The 18,044-nt window shown below is 38.4% G+C and overlaps 1 protein-coding gene across 4 annotated transcripts in view; it reads left to right on the top strand.

The window, feature by feature from the left end:
• The window catches only part of LOC131904498 (suppression of tumorigenicity 18 protein), a 61,624-nt gene that overhangs the window by 24,293 nt on the left and 19,287 nt on the right, over nucleotides 1-18,044 (top strand). For 2 of the 4 annotated variants that reach the window (XM_059255621.1, XM_059255620.1), the window contains 4 exons: nucleotides 6,322-6,567; nucleotides 11,726-11,841; nucleotides 16,449-16,511; nucleotides 17,175-17,243. In XM_059255621.1, the coding sequence (XP_059111604.1) occupies nucleotides 6,322-6,567; nucleotides 11,726-11,841; nucleotides 16,449-16,511; nucleotides 17,175-17,243 (494 nt within the window). The remainder of the gene's footprint in view (nucleotides 1-6,321; nucleotides 6,568-11,725; nucleotides 11,842-16,448; nucleotides 16,512-17,174; nucleotides 17,244-18,044) is intronic. The other 2 variants (XM_059255623.1, XM_059255622.1) reach the window with 1 other exon arrangement.

Here is an 18,044-nt window from a genome sequence, read left to right as displayed (position 1 = left end):
ACATTTCTGATCAGAGAAACACCTGCTTAACCACCATATTTCAAAAAGCCATATAATCCTTTTCCAATGTCTGTTTGTCCATTCCCTGTGTCAACGAGACTCTATGCAGCAGACCTGGTATTCCTAAGATAATGTCCTCTCCAATACATCTCTTTGCAATCTGCACTGATGCCTGGATGTGGACAGTGGAAATAGAAGGGGCTTAGCTCAGCTTCTGAAAGGAGCTACTTATACCTGCCAGAGATCTCAAAAAAATTTTCCTGTGAGAAGTACCTACCTCACACAATGGTTGTTAACAAAGGATAGTTATGGCTTCCTTCAGCATCACTGTGAACAGTACTGCTGAACTGCATAGCACTCACATTTTCACACAATTGTACCAACTTGTGGAACTCTGTCTTCATTGGTGTTATGAATATAGAACTGTTTCTCACAAATTTGCTGAAACAACTCTTTTAGAAACAAAACAAAAACTGGTTAATTAACTCTGCAGACCTGCATCTAAGCAAACCATGCTGGATGTGTGGCTTTGCTATTGCCAGCAAACATGGGATTAGATGCCATCTGCCCCTGAGCATTGCATGTCGGCCTCATTCTTCCTCCAGGAGATTTGAGTTTTTCTCTCTATCACAGGTTGTTAATGTCTTTATTTCTGAAAGTTCACTCCCATAAGATCTCCTATGCTTCATATTTAGATGCAAATGCAGAAAACAGGTTTTCTTGTTCTATAGTTATGTCAGTATATAAGTCATGTTGGCAAGTGTAGTCTAAGCACTGGCATTGTCTTCACCACTGGTTAAGACTAGTTGTTCTCAACTTATGGGTCATGACCCCTTTGGAGATAGAATATCCTTTTCACAGGGCTCACCTAATACCATCAGAAAACACAGATATTTACATTCTGATTCATAACAGAAACAAAATTGATGTTATGAAGTAGCAACAAAAGTAATTTTATGGTGGGGGGTCACCACAACATGAGGATCTCTATTAAAGGGCTGCAGCATTAGAGAGCTTGAGAATCACTGCTTCAGACTGAGCTTCAGACTCTGGATTCAATGAGCTTACCAATAAGCAGAAGGAAAGAAATGCTCCGCCCCTGGACATCTGAGGTAGAGGTGGGCCTGTGGTGGCTGGGGCATGCACAGGTGGCTTCACAGTGCCTTCCATTTGAACCGGAGATGGCTGGTCACTTCTTTTCCTCTTGTTCCCATCCAGAAATATTTGCTGTGAGCATCTCTTTGGTTGCTTACAGCACCGATCAGAGAATTAATTGAAGAGCACACTGCGGCCTGTAGGCCAAAGCCTACAAACCTTAAAAGTGCTGAAATATCGCCTCAGGCAGTACAGATTTTTCTACAAGGACACAACTGACTCTACACTAAGTAGGATTCTGAATTAGTGATCTGCAAAACACTCAGAGTATTTTCAGAGGAGCAAGGGAACTCTGAGTCTCTATCACATTTTAAATATAAAAATATGATGTTAAGATTTCTATTGCTGTAAAGAGACATTATGACCACAGCAACTCTTATAAAGAAAACATTTAACAAGTGCTGGCTTACTGCTCAGTGGTTTAGTCTATTGTCATCAAGGTCAGAAGCATGGCAGTATGCAGGGTGATGTGGTACTGGAGAAGTAGCTGAGAGTTCTACATCTAGATCCTCAGGCAGCAGGAAGAGTAACACAATGGGTCTAGTTTGAGCTTCTGAAAACTCAAAGCCCACGCATGTCCTCCAACAAGGCCACATCTACTCCAACAAGGCCATACCTCCTAATAGTGCCACTCACTATGAATCCATGGGGATCATTTTCATTCAGACCACCACAGATGATATACATAATTTACCCTGCTATCCACACTGTTGTCCATTTAACCAACCTGTGTTCTCTATACATCAGGTACACATCATATCTGTGCAAAGAACATCAGACCATTTCTAACATGACTTGTCACTTTCCAAACCCAGAGCCCACTACATTTTAGATATTAAGAGAAACTATTTGTTTTAAAATACTATCTTATCTCCGAATAACATATTCATACCACCAGGTCTCATTCATATTGTTTAAGAAAGGAGAGAATAATTTGTACATTTAGTTCCTAGTGAATATCATAAGGATTAAAAGGTAATCTTGTCTGAAATACTAGTTTTCTTTTTATTCCAGTACTTTTGTTGGTTCTAAGATATAGAAAATGTCCTCCATCTTTATTTGGCATAAATATGAGTTTGGAAACATAAATTGGTCACAATGTCACATACCCTTAAGGTGCTTTTGCCCAACCACTGTGACTCTAGGTAAGAGTAGAGTCATGAGTGTAGATGGATAGAAAGTGAGCATCCTAGGTTTGCTGGGCACTTTCTGTCAATGCCCCTGAGAGCTGCACCAGCCGATTTTAATACATAGAGGTAGAACATGCCTCATGTCTATCTTTATCCTCGTCACTGCCACTTGCCAAGCATTCTGTTATTTGTTTTGGTGTTTTTCCCACCTGCTTAGACAAAATGACATATGCACAGTTCCTTAAAAGAAAACAAAAATTTGACACTTACTTGAAGTGTTTAAAGTTCAAAGTCTGTTTTTGCTTGTACGAGGCCTAGAAACAGCATGCTATTAGTGCTGCCTGCTCACAGTAATACTCCAGTGGTCCTGGGTGGTTAGAACCCAAAGCATATTTTAACATCTGAACACATTGTACTATACATTGTGAATGAAAGATCAGATGAGGGTCTCGAGGCAGGGACCATAAAAAACTGACTGTGTAAGTGTGTTGTAACTAGATATGTAACAACTAGCTTCTTGATGGGCATGGTGATTCAGCTTGTAACCAGAGAGGCTGAGATAGGATACCATGAGCTTGAGGCCATCCTGAGCTATGTAGCAAGATCCTGCCTCAAGACAAGTTAAGAAATGAAATATTGACTCTTTAGCCCTGTGAATAGCTGAGGGCTATGTCTTTTTGGGGATTGTGATTTGTAGAATACCTACTATGTGCTACATACTGTTCATAGCTCTCTGACCATGTGAATCCCTTTAAATCTTCCTAAAGATTAACATAGATAATAATTTTCCATTTTTCAGTGGAAGAAATAGTGGTACAGAAATAATGATTTTCTGTGAGTGGCATGACTATAATTGCTGGAAATAAAATTTGAATTCACACACAGCCTTAGTTATTTTTTAAAGTGCTTTATGGCTCATACACTGTTAAACTAAGAGCTTGGTAGACCATGATTTCAAATTCAAAATATCTGTTTTGTTTGAACAAGGCCTAGAAATTTGGGGAAGTATCTCTAAATTTCATTTCAATTTCACACCTTGGATTAGTCATTTCTCCTCTGCACTGCATAATTCTGTGTTATAAATATATTTCATATGTTTATCATCTTTACAGTGATAGCAATTAGTTACTGCTGAGTAAGAATAGAGTGCATGCTTTCTGTCTTCAGTTGTATAAGACTTTCTAACCTGCTCTTTGGTTCTCATAATTACTGTCTCACTGATCAGGTAATGTTCTCGTTAACAGAGGTGCCCCGGTTACACTAATCATATCCTTTTGTTGGACATCTATGGCACTACTTATCTTCTAGGAGAAATGATGATTACAACACTAGGTCTGTAAACCTTCGGTTTCACCATCATTGGTAATAAACTTGGTACCTTTCATTAGAAGTCATTACCCATAAAATATGCCCCTGAAAGCCACAACAATCTGTTTTGAGATTCTCTTTTCTCTATACTGTAGTGTTATGAGTATACTGTGCATGTCCTCAGTAATGCAATGAACACATCCACAGCAGTAAGGTGGGCATCTCAAAGGCAGCATCAACAGATGGCCTATGTTGTCCCTCCTAAGCTGGAAGGTATATAGCCAGCCCCAGGAAATTTAAATTATAAATACTTCAATTAAATACCCCAAATAGCTCTTTAGAAATCTAAGTGTTAGAAGGTGTAAGAGAGAAGGGCCAACTCAGCTGCAACTCTGGCCCTGCCTCTCCACTAGCCTTTCCCACCACTTAGATTTCTGTACTGACATTTAGAGTTCAAAGCATAGAAAAATGGTGCCTGGTGGTATTACTCTGACTAAAAACCCATGCTGTGAGTGTGTGATCCCCACCGTGGTTAGAAAGGGCCTCTCCTGCTACAGAGTAATTGTCAGATGCATCTGCGCACTTACTTAAAGCCCATCTGGACTCCTGTCCCCAGCACATGACATCCATTTTCCCCAAGTCAGGTGCCCCGAGCAGGAAGCTGAGACACCTTTTTCAAACATTAGGAGTGAGATTTTTCTAATCAACTCTAATTATACAACACAAATAATTATAATGGCTCCTAGAATCTCTAATTTTTAAACAATATTTGAAATACTTCTATAAAAACTAATATATATGTATACATATACATATATATGAGACTATTCTTGGAATAGTTGGTATTTTTCAAAGCTAAATCTGCACTATTTATGGGTTTTGCACTATAAAACTCTGCAGCCCAGTCACATGGCTTCTTTTTCCTAAGCCATCTGTCACAGAGGTCTGGAATTTTATGTGAATGTTGGTTGTGCAGCTTTAACCCAAGTTTTTTATTTTTTATGAAAAATGTCAGTAACTACAATATTTAGCATTTTACTTTACGTTGGCCATTAAACTTGATTACTATTGCTCTGTTTCATTGCTATAGTTACACATCAGCTACAAAAGCAAAAAATTGCTTTGATGCCCAACTGGCAGAATGTATTGTGAGCTCATGTAAGAAGGGGGGCTGGTGGCACTGATATGGTTAATATCTTGGATTTTTTGTAACTGTGGTTTATTAATGCTGGTATAAAAATGTATTTGATATTATACAGATGGCATAAGATGCTGTGGTTACTATGTTATTATCCTGGATAAGCTGTAATGTCAAATTCAGGGCTTAAAACTATCACAGGAGATTAAACTATTTACTAAAAAGGGACAGAAAGATATGGCCAAAGCATCTTAGCCTGCCATATTAGAAGTGTATTTACCTCCCGTAAATGCTGATGGGCTGAGCGACTAGATAGGACTTTGTGGGTAAAACAAACAAAAAGAAGAGAGACTTTGACAAGCACAAGCAGCGATCCCAGCCTGTGTACAAGAAGATCATTAAAACAGTATCTGGTGACTGCAGGAGTAAGGATCTTGCTCACATAGTCAAAAAGATGTCTCCTTTGCCAACTAAAAAGGAAAAGTCAAGAACTTGTCAAGAAGTTAACTATAAATTGATGGGTGATGTAGAAGTAATAGCAAGGTTATTTGATTCATTTGGAGAGTCGACAGGCATGTTTTTCCAGCTTTGGGGAGCTCTGATAATGTTAACAAAAGCCACCTACAGTGCAAATCAGGAGTAGCTACTACCCAAACAGAAAGACTACTCCTCAGAAACAATTAGCTTGGCCAAAGGATCCCAAAGGATCCCAAAGTCTCATCACTATTAAGTCTCACAGGAAGCACTAGAAAACGAATGCCTTCATTCCAAATCGTCATTCTACACTGCTGTTTATCACTAAAGCAAGTCAGGTTAGGGACTTGAACAGGGCAGGATCATGGAGGCAGGAGCCTTGGAGAAGAGCTGCTTACTGGCTTGCTTTCACTGGCTTGCTCAGCCTGCTTTCTTATCCCAGGATCCACAACCCAGCAATTGCACCTCCCACCATGGGCTGGGCCCTCCCCCGTGGGTCATTAATTGAGAAAATGGCTTCCAGCTGGATCTCCTGAGGCTCCTTCTCTGATGACTCTAGCTGTGTCAAGTTGACACAAAATCAGCTAACACACTTCTCCAGTTGAGATTGTCTAAGGTGCATGTTGCTTTCCTAATCCTACAACATTCTGGAAAATTCTCTTCTAGCTGATTTGGTTTGCATATTTATAATGTTAGATTAATATTATGATTCAGGAAGTTGAGAAGTTATACATCACTTTTGCTAAATACAAATATTAATGTTAAAATGTTAATGTTAAAATGGTGAGTTTGGAATGATACTTCCAGTGGGTAGAAGACTTTTGAAGCTAAACTTTAAAAATATGCAAGTATGTAAAATTGTTTTACCCAATTCATCTCGTTTATATTAAGCTTACTTTGTTTAAACCCAGAAATATGAAGCACATTAATGGGCTGTTCTTTAAAGTCTGCCTAAGTATTGAATGTTACCCAATGCAAATCAGAAAGATGAATTTAAAAGCAGATATACTTCCATAAAAGCTTACATTTTAAATTATCCTTTAAAAGCCCCACATGGCTAGCCTCTAACTGCATACTGCTGAGATGTTTTCTGTTTCTGTTTCTGTTCTCTATCAGGGAGCTGAGATAGAAGTGGATGAAAATGGCACATTGGACTTAAGCATGAAAAAACCCCGAATCCTGGACAAGCCTATACCCCCAACTTCCCCTCACACTACAATTACAACCCCGTCTTCTTCCCCGTTTAAAGCAAGCAGCCTTCTTGTCAATGCCACATTCTATCAGGCTCTTTGTGACCAAGAAGGCTGGGATGTGCCCATCAACTATAGCAAAACCCATGGAAAGACAGAGGAGGAGAGAGAGGTATTGTGTTATGCCTTGTTTTAGATTTTCCGTTTTATTTTTATGTATTTGAATGATCTGCTTGCATTTATTTATGCATGCCTGGTGCCTATGAAGATCACAAGAAGGGATCATATTCCATGGAACAGGAGTTATAGATGATTGTGAGTCACCATGTAGGTGCTGTGAACTGAGCTTAGGTCCTCTTCAAGAGCAGAAAGAGCCATCTTTTCAACCCTTGTGCCTTGCTTTAGATCATGATAAAGTAATGCTTTTAAATTTCAGAAGAAATTTATTAATGAACTCAATTTTTCAGGTTATTTGCCTAAATTAGCATCGTGATAGTGAGTTTTATTCATAAAATGATGGCAGTTGTCCTCACAGCAGCCTGTAAAGGGCAATGCATTACTCAACACTAAAAGCCAACTCAGTAACACACGTTGAATTGGTGTCAAGGTGAAATGTAACCAGAGACAATAAGAGTCTTAAAATCATGTCAAAGCTACGTCTTTGGTGTCTTGGAGGTCCCAAGACATGGGACATGTCTGTGGAGAGTTTTGTGAGTAACTGAAAGAGCAGGTCTCTGGACATCTAGGTGGAATCAGTCCCAACATCCAGGAGACATACTTGTGTGTTTGACTATCTTGAAAGGGGCCAAAGTTTGTGACAAGATAGGAAGAATCTGGCCCTCTTCATTTCTGGAGAGTGAGCCATTGACATGGCCTGAGCAGATGCTTTGGTCCCACACAAGTACAAAGGTAGCCCTGGTGATGAATGTGGGTGATCCAATTGTGATATTAGTCAGAAATGTCATTGAGAGGCTTTCTAGGTGGTATGTTTAAAAGACTGACATATTGATTTGCTGCAGAAATATGTATGATCTTGTTTGGCTATTTGTGTTTCAAAGATGGGGAGAGCAATTTGACTTTTGTTTACTATCTTGGGAGTGAGTCAACATTTGCAGTAGTGACCACAGGCTTGCAGGTTCTCCATTCCTTTCTCGCTTTCCCCTCCTTCCCTCCTTCTACATAGTTCCTCTGGCATCTCTAAGGATAAGCAGTGAGAGAGGTCTGGGAGACACACTAGGGGAAAAACTTCATCTCCACCATGGTGCTCACCTGGCCTCAGGCCTGCGCATAGTGGCATAGGGCACACACCTGTAATTCTGTAATTCTAGCACCTAAGAAACTAAGGCAGAAGGATTGTGAGTTCAAAGTCAGTGTAGTTTGCATCATGAGACCCTTTCTTAATAAGTACATGAAAGTAAAACAGGCAGGTACCCATGGTGGTGATCAGACATCCATCTGGAAAAAACCCTGAGCCTAGGACTCCTTGTATCAACATCAACCATGTCAATCCATGCCACCGCCTATACAATGAATGGGCTTGTGTGGCAGCAGCATTCAGTTAGACTGACACTACTGTACCTTGTTGGAGATTTTCAGACTTTTACATACGCTTCATCAGTTAAATATCCCTAACTCAAAAAACCTGATATGTTCCAAATACTTTTAGTGTCATAGGCGGTTTATTGATCTGCAGTAATGAATATAAACTTTTCCTACTGCCAGCCTGTGTACACACAGAAGAACCAAAGTTACACCACACTCCACCTACTAGTGGAGCTGAGGAGGCAACAGGCAGGGTGCTGGGAGATGATGTGGGCTAAATAGAAGTCATTCTATTTCAAGAAAAATAGTGCTTTATAGAGTAACTATAAATGCATCTCATTCTTAATATGGATAAGAATGCCAGCATGTTCTGAGAGCTCAACACCATGTCATGACAGGCTTTTAAGCATTCTGTTCTTGACCACATAACTGTGTTGACTGAACCTTGGTCAGTTTATGTACCAGAAACCTTCCTAGAATCTTGGTGCCCAGTGTCAGCCAGGAGGATGTGAACCTATGCATAAATGCAGCAATGAGCCCTTGGGTATGACATCCTTTCATACAGGATATCCAGAGTAGTTTGGCTACCACTACATTTTTATACCATCTGGCACTTCTCCCACTGCCTTCTTGTCTATCCTTCTTAGAGGCCAGTGTGTCAGAAAATGAGTCTCCTAGCAACATTTTTATCTTTACTTCTAATCTTTTTGATAAAATTTAAAAAAAAAGAAAAGAAAAAGAAGGAAACATTTGGGTTCATCTTGGTAGTTGTATAGATTCAAATGTTTTTCCCTACTTCAGCATATATTTTTGACAATGTTTCAGGAGAGAGAGAGAGAGAGAGAAAGAGAGAGAGAGAGAGAGAGAGAGAGAGAGAGAGAGAGAGAGAGAGAGAGAGAGAGGTGGGGGGAGATGAAGAAGAGGGAAGAGGGTGTCCTTAGTTTTCAGAATGGCTAAAGGTCTGTCAGGGCAGTCTTACTCTACAATTTTCAACTGAAGTATTCTGAAATGGAACTTAGAAGCTATGTTGGAATTCAGTGCCACTGGTAGAGTCCAGGGGGACTGGGAGGGTGCTAAGTGTTTGTGGACTCACATTGCTTACCTTGAGTGAGCCAAAAACTTCTTCCATAGCTGTTCGTAGTTGATGGGGACTCACATGAAAGTGATGCTCAAGCATTAAAATTCCCGGTACAGACTCTAACCTTTGTTCTTTGTTCCCTCACTGTTACCAACATAGTCTATGAGCAAAGAGTATTTTTCACATAATATTCTGAATCTTGAAACATGCAAGTATGAGACTTGATAGATACAATTTTTGAAAAGTAACTTGGATTAAATTAATAACTTGTATTCAGAATCCTTATTCAGAAGACAGCAGAGGAGCACCACATGCAGAAAAAAAAAACAAAAAACAAAAAACAGTAACTCCTATACCATGTCTTATGATCCCAACATTCCTGTGAAACAAGTTTGGTAACATTTCCAGAGAAGAGAATTGATACACAAGAAGGTGTGAGTGTTGGTCCTTGTGTTACAGAAATTAAGTGATTGGCTTGGAATTACCAAAGACAAAGAAAAAGTAAAGTGGGAGTAATATATAAAAAGAGAAAGAAAAAGTTACAACAGAGGTTTCTAGGGAATATTAAAAGTTTCAAAGGGGAAAATGAGGAGGAGGAGGAGGAGGAGGAGGAGGAGGAGGAGGAGGAGGAGGAGGAGGAGGAAGCAGAATAGGGAAGAGATAGAGATAGTTTGGACAAGATGTGTGGAAGCTATCATTTCCTCGGATGGTCCAAGGATGAGGACCAAAGTTTAATGCTCTGGCAAATCTTCAGAATGTGACTAAGGAACAAGGTCCCTTTGTTGTGCTTGCTTGGGGACACTGAGTACAACCTAGCAGTTCATATAGCACTCACACCACCAGAAATTGAGTGATTATTTCTAATTCATTGTTATCTAGTTCATATGCACAACAGTTGCTTAATTTTGGTGGTAATTTTCAGAAAATATTGTCTATCTCTCTCAGCAAAATAGCCTGTCCAGATGCCCCCTAAAAAATACCCTGAATCTGGAAAAAAATCAAAATATCTCAAAAGGAAAGTACTGAGAAATAACTAGGACTGTCAGCTACGTTCAACTGTCAGTTATCCAAAGATTTCAGGGCTTAAAATTTTAAAAGTGCCAGATGCTATTATCTGTTATTCATGTTACCATTATGTTCTGGTCTTTACTGAAATCAATATAACTTTCCATCTGTACATTGAAAAATCTGGTTGCACACGCATACTCTCTAAATACACATATGCAGGCTTTCCTTGTATATCTTATATAGAACAAAATTACTCTTTTTCAAAACTATACTTTTTTAAGTGTTGAATAACAGTCTCAAAATATTATTGAATTCTACACTGGGTGCTATTTAAAAATTCATCCAGTATAATGTGTTTCTATAACAGAACTAATTCTGAAAATTCTTTTATCTATGGCCACATATGTATACATTCTCTGCAGGTTTGTAAAGTAGAATATTAAGGCAAAGCAAAAGCAAAAAATACAACCAATTTACAAACAATTGAAAGCACAAAAGTCTATAGTTTAAAAAGTTATAAAATATTTAAAAGGTCCTCACCAATAAAACCATCTTGTAAAAACCCTTTACAACATGTATCCAGCCCAAACTGTTTTATATGTATTTTAGTGATATAGTAGTTTGAACTTTAATATTGATCATTTTCTTTAAAAATCCAGCATTCCACAACACACAGATTTAACCCTCAACAGAAATATTCTCATGCTTAGCTGTAAATGGACATGCCTTCAGGGAGAGACTTTTGTTCCCAACTCTAGAATAAAGAAAACAATAAAATGATTATTCTACTTCATGCCACTTTGCGAAAAGTACAGATCTAAGTAGGAAAGCAGGCTCTTCCACACTGAGACAGTGTTGAATTTAGCTTTCACATCAACTTTCAAAAAGCCAAGACATTTCTAAACTAGAATGGAACTGCTAGTAAGCCAAGTCCACATTAAAGTGAGCACAGAATAGGCAGGTGGAAAGCTCCCTTATCAGGAATCCTTCTGTTTTAGCCGTTTCCATAATAAAACTTTAAAAACAAACTTCACTCACCTACCTTGCCACAGATTACTGGGGGGTGGGGATGCATTGAAGAAGCCCCCTGCAGCTTGGACACATGCACATTTACCTTTCAGGGCATATTAATATCAGCTATTTTTTAATCAGTAAAATAACATAGAATACTTAGCAGCACAAAAATATAAAGTATGGTATTGTACCACACTGAAGTCTGTTAATTTGGTATAAAATAACATCACATTGAGGTAGTTCTGCCAATGCTCTTACTATGGCACAATGCTCTTTCTGTTCTGCTGCTGCTGCTGCTGTGGCAGCTGGATAAGCAAACAATGATCCATGCATTCATTAGGACATGTTTATTTAGTGAAATGGCTTGAAATATTCTAATATATTAACAACTATATAGTTCAAGAAATGTCTCCATATCCACAAAGATGTGAACTTTTAAAAGATGTCACTTCCTTAGTTATAATTCCCAACTCTTTGGATAAAGGTCTCTAACAATCAGAACACGTCCTTTTATTCATTATCTTATTATTTTTCTTATAACTCTTTTGTGGGACTCAAGGTATGTCTTCAAACTCAGTTGACACCAATAATTTCAAATCCAGTTGTCTTTTCATGGTTCCCTAATGTCTTCTCCCTTTCTCTTCCCCCCACCACCATTTTTTTGTTTTGGTTGTTATTTGTTTTTCAGAAAGACCCTATGAACTCCCTTGAAAATTTAGAGGAAAAAAAGTTTGCTGGAGAGGCCTCTATTCCAAGCCCAAAACCCAAGCTCCATTCAAGAGATCTCAAGAAAGAGCTAATCACGTAAGTGGTGCTCACCTACCTGCTCTAAAAGATTCTGCAATTAGGAGACATAAATTTACAATTGTGAGTGATAATGTCCTGAATTAACTACTATATGAGAGTGAAAAGGTATAACTACTTTAGGACATCCCAAATGGTCAGCATATACCTAGTACTCTGCACTGCACTAAGGAAGCTTCCAAAAGTATGTATCAAGAGGTGGGAACCTCTGTTTTTTACAAACAAAATAGAGAGGCACACTCTTTGGTCACAGGTTCTCAGCTAGAAATATCTTGACTTACAGTGTCTAAATCCTGACTTCAAGGAGTCAGCTAAATTTGTAGCTACTCTGAAAATTATACTTGGGAAGAAATGGTTTTCAGTCCTCTTGGGGGTTTTTAACTCAGAAGAATTGAATGAGCAATTACCCTGATTCAACCATTAATATAAATTATATATAAGTCAAACAATCACATTTTATCTATGTTACTCAGCTTTCTGTCACTGCTACAAAGTACCAGAGGTCATCAATTTATAAGAGGAAAAAGGTTTATTATAGCTTATGAATTTGGAAGTTTCAATCCATGGCCACTTTGCTCTATTGCCTTTGGGTCTGTGGTGAAGCAGAACTTTATGGCAGAAGCATATAATGGAGAAAACTCCTTACATCATTGTGTTTTAGAACAAGAAGAAGGATCCTAATATACCCTTTGGGACACAACTACAATGACTTCCTACTAGGCCACACTCCTTGAGGTTTACCATCTCTAAATACTAACACACCCTGGTTACAGGGCCTCCAACACTTGACATAACTTTTGGGAGACATTTAAGATGTATGTCATAGCAGCCTCATAAATATGACAATTACTATGTGTCCATAAAAACAAAACAGAATGCAAGCGAACCTGGAGGCAAGAAGTGTTACTTAGCAATGTGAGGGAGAGAGGGGGGAATGGAGGGAGGAATAGAGGGATGGAGAGAGGTAGGGAGAGAGGGAGGAAGGGATGGAGAGAGGGAGGGAGAGAGTGAGGGACAGAGGGAGGGAGGGAGGGAGCAAGCAAATAACATTATGGAAATAATTTGCCATCAGGAAAATGTAGAGTGATGCACAGATATGTGGAGAGCGGCCATTAGAGTTTCTGGAAAAGAATAGCCTTTCTACTTGGGCACTATCTCCTTCCTTCTGTAATCTTCTACATAAGTGCATTCTTTCTGTTAAAATCTCCCCTGGAGAAGCCTCAAAGGATCTTCTTGTTCTTAGAGCTAGACTCCTCCAGAAGGTGTTTAGTAGTACACCACTTCATTTAGCCTCCTTAATCTTTTCTATTCTTACAGCTGCTCCCAAACCAGGGTTCTTGTGAAGCTCCCCACAGCCCTCTCACCTCCAGTGTGGAGGTGTATCTTTGACCCTTGTTCCTGCCTGACAGACAGCAGATACTATGACCATGCTCTCCTCCATGATCCATCACTCACCAGCCACACTTGACTCCTGGGACCCCCTCACCTGAGGACTTTCTTTACCTCACAATAATTCCTTCCTAGATTCAGCACAGTTCTCTGGTGACTGAAATGCCTGCAGCTTAGTCTTTAGACCTCTGTTCTCCTCTTCCACATGTATGCCACCCCAGCTCTAACCTCTGAGGCATATTCACCAGCTCACAAGAACAGAGCATTTCCTCCTCCTAGACCTTACATACTGGGCAACCTCATCTCTTGTTTCCCATATTCATCAGGGGCACACTTGTCTCAAGGCCTTGCAATTGCTATTACCTTGGCCCATGGTCTCTAAAAGGAGCTCACATTCTTGTTTCTTAGTCCTTCCCTCCAGTGTCACTTGCAGAGAGGCCCTCCACCTACTACAGTTCCTTGTCTCTAGGGCTAACCCTGGGTTCAGGATCCTTCCAGAATTTATCACTAGCTTGCCAATGTGTACAATTGTTTCTTCCCTGCTCTACATTATCTGCCCTGAGAATGAGGTCCAGAGGCATCTCTACTCTTCCTTCCTCATTTTGTTCTCTGCCTTGGCCACATCATTAGTTCATAACATGTACTGTGTACTTCTTAGATATGCTGGCCAGTGGTAAGTATGGGCCTTGTACAAAATAGACATCAGTAGACCATTCCTACTAGAGGACCAGTTTGCTGTCTGATAAGCAAGTAGCTTTTTAAAAAGCTTGGGTATTGGCATTCTTTACAGATTCCATAGTCATTCATGAACAGTGAGCTTCACCTGGGTCTTGGTGACCTGCACAACATAGTGAAGGGTACCAGACACACCAGAACTCACATTTCTCACAACTTATTCTTTCCAGAAGGCCGCTAATGAGAGGCAGGCACTTACTCCCCTTGGATCTGCTATTTGAGCCTCTTCATCAGTTTTTTTTTTTTTTAACTTCTTTTCTGTGTGATTTTTTTCAATGTCTTCCAAAATGGCAAAATTCTATCTTTTGAAGGTAGGTATTTAGGAACTGCCAAAAGTTATTATAAACTAAATGCTGTGTGAATGATAATTGACCAGCCTGAAACAGAAAAAAAATGAAGTGGTATTATTTTGTAATGTGCAACACTACTGGAATATGAAGGTAAATGCACACAGGAAGGCTCCCAAGGTCTTGAACTGTGTTTTTTAGTCCATTCTGAATTCCTTGAAAATTAAGAGACCTTTCAAGTACCCCACCCACCATTTGGGTGGGAGTATCTGATTTGTTTGTGTCTGTGTTAGTATGCTGAGTTTTGTACTATCTTCATTATATATGTTTCTTTCCTTTTTTTTTTTTTCCCGGAGCTGAGGACCGAACCCAGGATCAATATGTTTCTTTTTTTAAGAGATAATCATAGAGTAACAACTTACCCAAAACTACCAGAAAGAATTTGTTAAATTTTATCAACTCTCTTCTGACTTGAATAGATTTGAAAATCAATTACCAAGAGAATTAGCTAGTTTATTTTCTTTAATTTTGTTATTTTTATCAGAAAACCCTCCAAGAATGGTATTATGTAATATTGAAGAGTATTTTTATTATAGATTTGAATTTACACCAGCCATCAAAGGCCTATCAGGAGTCAATTAAGAATATCATTCTCCTATCAGGAATAATATTGCCACTAATTCTTTATTCTTTTGATCTTTTTATACCACAAAGCTTTATATTTTTATCTAATCAAATTTATATGTTAATACTATATTCCATAGGTAATTTACAGATAATTAGTTTGAAATTAGTATAACTTCTTTGCCTCTTGGGAAGTGCTATTGAGCATAGTTGAAAATAGAAGAGAAATAAAATAAACACAGTGCTTTTGGGATACTATTTGGGGGTGAAAATTCCCAAATACTTGAAAACCCTTCATTCTCCCATTAAATGGTGTTTAGAGATATTTCTGTATTCAGTGGATAAATGTTTACCAAAAAGGTATCTCAGCCTGAATGTAATCATTATTACTTTTTTTAAAAACTTTTTTGTACATATATTTTATTGTCTATACTTTCTGATATCCCATCCAGAAACAGAGACAGAAGAAGAATTAAATGACCCCAATTTAGATCAGTCCCTGAAAAGCAAATATCCCTTTGAGATTCCCTAATGTTCATAGTTTCTTTACATTGCCTAAAACATTTGATAAATGCTTAAAAGAGAAACTACTTAGAGGGAGATAGTATCACAATGTTACTAATCCCAAAAAAGCTTCATTCTGAATTTAATATACATGGATAGAAAGGACTTTGCTTTGGGAAGGATGCCAGGGAAAACCCAATGCTTTCCCTCAGATCCTTAATACAACCACAGATAGCACTTCAGGATGGGATCCATCTATGCACTCCAAATGGGCAATTTCAACAGCATCTAAGAAGTTAAGCAACTGAAAAGCTAAAGAATGTCTAATTAGAAAGATACCTCTTAAGGGTAACAAAGTTGTTGTGGTGTTTTCAAAATATATATAAGAAGGTTAAAACAGAAGTTTCTGAAAAGTGTGAAAAGATACAGATCACAGTGGACCCTTTGAAATCTGTCCTCAGGCTAGCTATGAATTAATGTGTGTATTTTGTTACAGCTTTCAGTGAAACTGCTCAAGAGTTCTAGTAACTAAATATCTTGTCTATTTTTCTGTCATCAATAACTTTCCCACATAAAATATCAATTTACATTTCAGTCAAAGGTTTTCTTCTTTGTAGTTTCTAAACTGTCAGGGTTACTAGGTGGTTTTTCTCTTGAAAGCCTACAGAAATCCCTTTCTATAATGTATCATATCACTGGTGCCAAGATTTCTGTTCTCATATTTCTGTGTTATGGAGACATAAATTTATCTTTTCCAAGAACAGAACAGCATGGATTGTTGACTGACAAACCACCAGGACGGCATGTTAACATCACTTCTCACCTTGTTTGAGTGGGAAATTTAGACATAATGTTGAAAAGAGAAAAAACAAAGTGTCTGGAAATGACATGCTTACTTTTCTTCTACTTATGAATTCTCATTTTAACCTCTAAGTTCTTAATGCTCTAGCTTCTACATCTCCTAAACAGTGCAGTCTTGAAAGGAGAAAATGCTTTTCAGTTTCTCTGGAAGAACAATAATCTATGAAATGCACTTGACACTCATGATATGTTTTTCTGCTGACACAGCTGCCCAACACCAGGATGTGATGGAAGTGGCCATGTCACAGGCAACTATGCATCTCACCGCAGGTACCAAATCATCTTGGTCTGTTTCAGGTCACCTATTAGAATAGCAAGTGGCTGTCTAGATTAGGAAATTGACACTAGGTTAGTTGAATTCGGGGGTTAGTTTATTTTTTAGAGGTTTAGATACGGCACATAGAAATCATGATTCTTGTTCAAGAGTGTTCTGGTCCTGGTCACAAACAAACTCAGGGTTCATGTCAGGCTCTTATCCCACCTATCATTAAGCAAAGAAAGCCTCTCACTAGTGGAAGAGGCACCTCTGGTCCTGAATAAATAAATAAATAAATAAAAGTGTTGGTGTGGCTCAGCAGGATGAGAGGCTCTCTCATTTGTTTTCCTACTGATGGTGTTTCCTTTCCCTTAGCCAGTGGCTTAAAGCTGAAGCCATCGTCACTGGTGCTGCAGTGAGTGTGGACTGTTAGTTGTTGCTGATCACTGAGTTCTTATTTCATTAAAGACCTTCATTTGATAGATAGCAAATCTGAGTTTACAACAAATAATTGAAATCCCCTTGAGCCCATGTTCATTAATAGTAAAACCAGACCCAATCCCTGTTAATTCTTTTTAACGCTTAGTCACTCAGAACTTAATGTATATCACAAGCTCAGGACATCTGTGAGTCAATTCGTCCTAGTCAATGCTGTGCGCCTCTTCTTCCCTCTGTAGTGTGTCTGGATGTCCTCTAGCAGACAAGACTCTTAAGTCCCTCATGGCTGCCAACTCTCAGGAGCTTAAGTAAGTGCTGGGAGGCATGGCCTCTGTGCCCTTCTTCACCACAGTAGAGCCTTCACTGTTTAGTGTCCATGTTGCCTTGCCAAGAGAACATAAAATTGTACCTGACTGATTTATAGCAAAACACACTTGTCAAAATTTGAAAGGACTGAAGCCTAGCCCTTACACTTTGCCAGGACTGCCTTGCTGGGGTCTGGAGGAAAGGGGGATGGTACTTACCTTTTACACTGATTTGTAACAAATAGCATACAAACATAATCTTTTTGCTCCTAATTTCAGAATTTATTTACTAAACCAGACTAGTGAAGATGTAGTAAAACATTTTCAGCATCAATTTTAAGAAATCATGAGAATTTTAAATCTCCCAACTGCTTCTCACTTTTGCTAAACATTGCTCTGCCTCATTTCCACTTTGTTTACAAGATCTCTAGGTTACATATATACTAATATTTAGTTATGATTTTATTTCCTCTACTTTCATTTTATTTCAAATTTATCATTTGATGTTTTACATAAATATATTTATATTAAATATCCAATAACTTCACATTAGAATACATCTTATAGACTTCATAACGAGGAACATAAAAACCTGAAGTTTTTATACCAAAAATAGTGAAAAGTTGGAAATATGCAAATATGTTCATTTTCAAAATGTTAAAGCATAATTTATTGTATCAAGGTAAAGTGTTGAATAATAATAGTCACTTTTATAGATCGAAATATAGGGCTGTTTTGGAATTAGTAATTAATAGATTGAAATGTAAGGTATACCATAATATCATTATCTAAGTGTTTCCATTG

This window comes from Peromyscus eremicus, chromosome 2 (genome assembly GCF_949786415.1).
Source record: "Peromyscus eremicus chromosome 2, PerEre_H2_v1, whole genome shotgun sequence".
NCBI classification, from domain to species: domain Eukaryota; kingdom Metazoa; phylum Chordata; class Mammalia; order Rodentia; family Cricetidae; genus Peromyscus; species Peromyscus eremicus.
The sequence above is the reverse complement of the archived record's forward strand: the minus strand, read 5'-3'. Positions and strand labels throughout refer to the sequence as shown.